At 49.0% G+C, this 6,000-nt stretch overlaps 1 protein-coding gene across 2 annotated transcripts in view; it reads left to right on the top strand.

Moving 5' to 3' along the window:
* Positions 1–1,856: 1,856 nt before the first annotated feature.
* The window catches only part of SGPL1 (sphingosine-1-phosphate lyase 1), a 46,365-nt gene continuing 42,221 nt past the window's right edge, over positions 1,857–6,000 (top strand). The window contains exon 1 of one of the 2 annotated variants that reach the window (XM_005281867.5): positions 1,857–2,066. In XM_005281867.5, coding sequence (XP_005281924.2) covers positions 2,064–2,066 — 3 coding nt within the window. In that variant the 5' untranslated portion in view covers positions 1,857–2,063. The remainder of the gene's footprint in view (positions 2,067–6,000) is intronic. The other variant, XM_042856885.2, reaches the window with a different exon arrangement.

Below are 6,000 nucleotides of genomic sequence, written 5' to 3'. Positions count from 1 at the left end.
TGTTGAAATATCACCCAAATGTTCTCATCCTGCTATCAGATTAATGTGGGTTCAGGGTCCATTTGTGCAGCGCTCATGGCAGGCTCAGGGCCCAAGTGTCTGAGTATTGGTAGCCCCATCCAGGGCCGGCTCTAGGCACCAGCAAAACAAGCTGGTGCTTGGGGCGGCACATTTTTAAGGGCGGCATTCTGGCGCAGGCCATGCTGCCCCTAAAAATGTGCCCCGGCCGCCCTAACTCACCTCCGCTGCTGCCGCTCGCGCACCGCTGCTCCCCCTCCCTCCCAGGCTCTCAAACCCGGAAGGGAGGGGGAGATCCTGAGCGGCTGCGGCGCACGAAACAGCTGATTCGTGCGCCACAGCCACTCGGGATCTCCCCCTCCCTCCCGGGTTTGAGAGCCTGGGAGGGAGGGGGAGACCTCGAGTAGAAGCTGCGCACGCGCTGCTTCTCCCTCTCCCTCCCTCGCTCCTAGGCTTGAGAGCCTGGGGGGAGGAGGCAAGGCTGGGGATTTGGGGAAGGGGCGGAGTTGAGGCGGGGCCGGGGGTGTGGTAAGAAAAAAACGGGGGGGCGGCCAAAATCCTAGAGCCGGCCCTGGCTCCATCTCAACCGTCTATCTTCCTGTTAGCTCTGCAGGGATGTGGAAACAGACAGGAAAGGGCTAAAAGGTGTGGCGCACATGCATATTCTACCAGACTCAAAAGCTGGGCACAAAAGAAGGAAGTAAACTGTGGAAGCCTGGGTGACTAGGCTAATATTTGAAAGAGGATGGATAAAGTCTGAAGAGGGTACTATAGCTATCTCACATCATAAAACCCTGGTGAAGGTAAGGGTATTTTTGTCAGAGTATTCTATTGCACACAACTGAGGGCTAGTTTGTTTTCATTTGGGTGTAGACTGCTCACACCTCCAGCATGTAGGATTGTTAGCAGCACTGTTATAGTGACATACTAAGGGAACAAGAGGTGAGAGGCAGGGAGCTTCGAGAAGAGGCGGTCACATTAATCAAGCTGTGAGAGAGACTCTAGACCTAGAACAAGAGCTTTAGCAATGAGGCTAATAGGGAAAGGGTGGATTTAGGTTAAAATAAAGTATTGACAGGATTGTACAAGAGGCTGGATAAAGAGAAGAATCAATACTGACACTAACACGAATGTGGGAGACAGAAAAGAGGTGTTGAGAAGGGTGGGGAGGAGGCAGATAATGGGGTCCCCTCCTGAGCTGGACAGAGAAGCATGGTACAGGCCAGGCATGGTGTATGCACAATGACCTTAAGCAACCCCTGTGCTCCCTGTGTATCTATACCAAGCCAGTGCCCTTCCTGATACTGCTTTAGTGCATTAGTCTAAGTGGGCTGTTTTAAACTGGGCCAGCCGCCTGTATCCCCCAGGAGCTGTGCCGGCTGCTGGAGTAGAGCACCCCTGAGGAAAGTCGGCTAAGTTTGTCATCAAAAACTTGAACTCCCCCCCTCCCCCCCAACCAGCTGCAACCCCCGGTAGCCTCCAGTCCCCTGCACATCTCCGCACTGGCTGCAGGAAGAAAGAGTAGCCTCTGACCTGCTGTGCTAGGTGAGGAGCCCTTGTGCAGGGAGAACCCGGCCTGGGGGGCTGGTTGCAGGGGAGAGGTGACACCAACCCACCATCCCTTCAAAGCAATGCCAGGCTGAGGAGCGGTAGGTTCTGCCCTGCCTTGGGCCGAGGGGTTAACGGGGGGAACCCCGCAGGACCGCCTGGGGTCAATTGGATGCCCTGCGGCGGAGTGTCGTCGGATCAATTCTGCTCCAGCAGGGGGCGCTGCGGCCGCCTCCCTGGGGGCGGGCGGGGCCATTTTCTCTGAGCTTAAGGCAGCGGGGCCGGGTGATGGGGCCATTTCCGGGCCGGCAGCACAGGCACAGGCGGTGGCGCTGCTCCCAATCTCAGCCTGGCCTGCGCGCCGGGGCCAGCCGCCGAGCCGCACCGCACCGCACCGCAGCGCCCGGGTGGGCTGAGTGTGGGGCGGGCCCGGGGAGGAGGCGAATCCCGACCCGTTCCGAGGGCCCCTGCGCGGAGCAGCCGGGAAGGCGGCGAAGATGGTGAGCACCGGCCCTTTCCCCCGGTAGCTGGCGGCGAGGATCGCTGTGAGCCGGCCCGGGGCTCCCGCTCTCCCGGGCCGGGCCCGCTCAGGCTGTCGCCTGGGCTTTAGAGGGGGTTTCGGGGCAGCCCCGGCCCGGTTGTCGTAAGTGCCCGTGTGTCTCTTGCGGGCCCGGCGGTGTGACACCCCCGCGGAGCGCTGTGCCGCGCCCCAGGGAGAGGGGCTGTCGGGGGGAGCTAGTGGCGACCGTGGAGTTAACCTGGCTTCTGAAAGGTGGTGGTGTGACCGAGAAGCTAAAGACGCTAAGAGGTTATGCAGTGAGGTTGTGCCAGCCGAGATCTTGTCTAGACATAGAAGTTGTACTGGTTTAGTGGAAATCTGGCTTTAGTGAAATCGCTACGAGTTTTTGTGTATCTATGCTCGCTCTTACATTGTTTTAAAACAGGATGTATTGGTGTACCTTGCACTTGAAATAAACTGGGTTTAAACCAATATAAGTATGTCTACCCGTGAAGTTGCATAAGTATAAATTCACAACTCTTGTTAAACGAGTGCAACTTTGTGTGTAGCTATGGCCTTAGAAGAGTAAAACATATTGGACAAAGGCAGTCCTGTCCTATTGCTAGGGAGTGATTTCACATTCTGATGAGGATTTGCAAACTACCGTTCTTGTATATTTCACACAAGGCACAGTCAACCTGTGGAACTCTTTGCCAGAGGAAGTTGTGAAGGCCAAGATTATAACCGGGTTCAGAAAAGAACTAGATCAATTCATGGTCCATATATGGCTATTAGCCAGGATGGGCAGGGATGGTGTCCCTAGCCTCTGTTTGCCAGAAGCTGGGAATGGGACATGCGATGGATCACTTGATGTTTATCTGTTCTAATCATTCCCTGTGGGGCACCTGTCACAGGATAATGGGCTACGTGGACCTTTGGTCTGACCCAGTATGGCCATTCTTAGGTTCTTAGATCCAGGAATGGGAAGTCATTGAAACTTCTGGGGCTTGTTAAATGTGTGAATAATTAAGTCATGCTTTGTGAAACTACTGCCTCCAAAGCACTTCTAGTGGTGGGCTTAGTCAGTAAGGAAGGGGACCTGTCAGAGAGAATACATCCTGTGTTAGAGTTAACTGGGCTGGGACCCCTGCCATCTTCCTCTGTCTCCAAGGGATTTGCTTCCACAGCGTTTTCCCCTGAATAGATGTGTTTGCCCATCTAGACAATTAACACAGAGAGAACTGATCTTTTTCATCCATTGTTCCCCTTTTGTCCCCCACACCAGTATATATATATCAGTGAAACTGATCTCTTTGAAGATTGGTTCCTCTTTATTACAGACACACATGCACCTTCTTCATATTCTAGTTTTATTTACTAAGTGTTGTGGGATAGTAAGCTGTCATAGAATCATAGAATATCAGCGTTGGAAGGGACCTCAGGAGGTCATCTAGTCCAAACCCCTGCTCAAAGTAGGACTAATTCCCAAAACAGCTGTCATTTGTCCATGTCATGCATTGCTCATTTCTATGGCTTGTTGTGTGTTTTGTGTAGCTAATTATTTAAAACGTGTAATTTTGCAATGTTCCTTTATATTAGGCTCTCTCAATCTGACTGCTCTCTTGGGGCTGTGTTCTGCTGCTATAAAAATGAACTTTTTCTATAGCAATAAACAAAAGGGTTTTTGTGTGGTGGCCTGGGGAGGATCAGCTAAGATGATATCCAGAGGAGATTAAAAGCAGGGATAGAATTTGGGGATTGGGGCTGAAGAACAAGCATGTAGGTTGTTTATAAACCTGATTGCCAGGAACTGTGTCCTAAAACTCAAAATCCCATCTTTCCAAAGACAGCTATTACTTCTTGAATGTTACTCTGTTGTAGTTCAACTTATTTTCACATAGGGCTTCTCTACACTTAAATTTTATAGCGCTCTAACTTGCTGGCTCAGGGGTTTGAAAAATCACCCCCTTGAGCGCAGCAAGTCTAAGCACTTTAAAGCGCTAGTGTAAACAGGCTACGAGCGCTGGGAACTAAGCCCTTTGTGGAAGTGGATTACCAGGAGTGCTCTCCCAGCGCTCATGCGTGACCACACACTTGCACCTCAGAGTGCTGCTGCGGGAGCATTCCCGCGACAGCACTTTGAAGTTTCCAGTGTAGCCATGACCATACTCTCTTATATGACTCTGATTTCCTTTTCTGTATATAGGATAAATATAGTGATTGGCAGACTTGTTTGACATTAAGAGTGGGATGGCTGGTTTTACCTCCCCTCAGTTACGCTGGGCAGCATCCTTAAATGCGAGTTTTACAATGTTCTAGGAAGAGTGTTTCTGAGAGAGTGAAAATGCTCTGCAGAGTTTAGTACAGTGATTCCCTTGGGTAGATTGGGGATGGGGAACTATATGCAGAAAGCAAAGAGCTCAGATGTATGTGTGTATGCATGCAAAGGCACTTGCTACGCAAACTACTTACCTTTTAGCGAAGGTTGAAGGATTGTGGAAAAGGGACGTCTGAGAGACAATGTGGGATTTTCAAACACCTAAATGATTTAGAAGTACATGTCATTTAGGTGTGCTTGAAAATTCAATCAGCTGTCAAAAATGCATTACACAGTAGCTGTTCCCTCAGTACTAGTGTTCTGATTGTACTGTATGTATACCAGAGTATTTTGCAATAGCAGTGTCCTGGGTATGTATTTAAATACTAGACGCATGACCAAAGGTCATCTTAAACCAGGTTACCATGCTCTTATTTTTTAGCCACGGGCCCTTTCAAGATCAAATATAGAGTATTACAGAATGTGGAACAAAAGATGTTATGGTGGCTGATATGATCCTACTTGTTCATTCTCTTCTCTCTCTCTCTCTCCTCGTCTTGTGATCTGGTGGTCGGATCTACGTAGCAGGGGAATGTGACTTGTGGTTTGTGTTTACTGTTAGAATTTCAGTGAAGTAATGTCTGGTGTTGCCTATATATCCATTTATAGGATATGAGCAATACCACATTATATTGAGGAAACTTTGCAATAGTGAGGGCTGACACAAGTCTGGCATGTGCAAGAGGTCACTTGACAGAAACAGAACCTATTTTTTCTTTTGCCAAAAGCGATGGAGCAAGTAACTTCACTGGTTAGGCTGCTTTTGAATCAGGATCTCTTGAAAAATTGCTAGGTGTAGCATATTACTTACAGATGGGCATACATCTGACTCTCTTCAAACTTGTAATACGTGGACTCTCTTCCACGGAACTTGCATTCTAATAGAAGAACAGTTTTTAACTGTCCTGCTAACTTTTTTTTGAACTACATAAACACTTCACAATATGGCCAGGGTGTGATGATCTAGACTGGCCTTGTGTTCTAGAAGCCACACTGCATGATCAAAGTCTGTTTTGATCTTAGTCTCTTTTTCTGAGAGTGCATTGAGAGTACCTTGTCTTAACTTGCTCTTGAAAAGGCGGGACAGAAAGGACAGCGAGGCTCTCATTCTAAATGCCCATGAGCAGATAATAAAAGTGGTGGAGGAACAAACAGAGATGTTGAAGTCCATAATCACGCTACAGTCAGAACAGATGCATGCTTGCCGCTGCTCCCCTCCCTCCCAGCAGGCGATACAGAATTGTTTTCCATTCCCTCCCCAAGCTTCTCTCTCACATTCCTTGCAACTTTCCAGAACATTTCGGTATCCAGTTCATTCCATTCCTTCAGACAGCTTCCAAAATGATAGTGGGACTTATGCACAGCTATGAGAGCCTCCAGTGCCCTGCACTGTTGCCTCTCTTCCCACCAAAGCTTTTGTGTGTGTTAATTGGTGTTTAATAAAAACAAACTCTCTGAAAGATAATCAATCTTTATTTGTGTACTACACATAGTGATTGCTGCTGGTAGTAAAACATACATGCAGTTTAATCAATTGCTTTTACAAATCCCACTCAGG

Source organism: Chrysemys picta, chromosome 7 (genome assembly GCF_011386835.1).
Source record: "Chrysemys picta bellii isolate R12L10 chromosome 7, ASM1138683v2, whole genome shotgun sequence".
Taxonomy (NCBI): Eukaryota; Metazoa; Chordata; order Testudines; family Emydidae; genus Chrysemys; species Chrysemys picta.
Note: the sequence above shows the minus strand (reverse complement) of the source record. Positions and strands in the feature narration are given on the sequence as shown.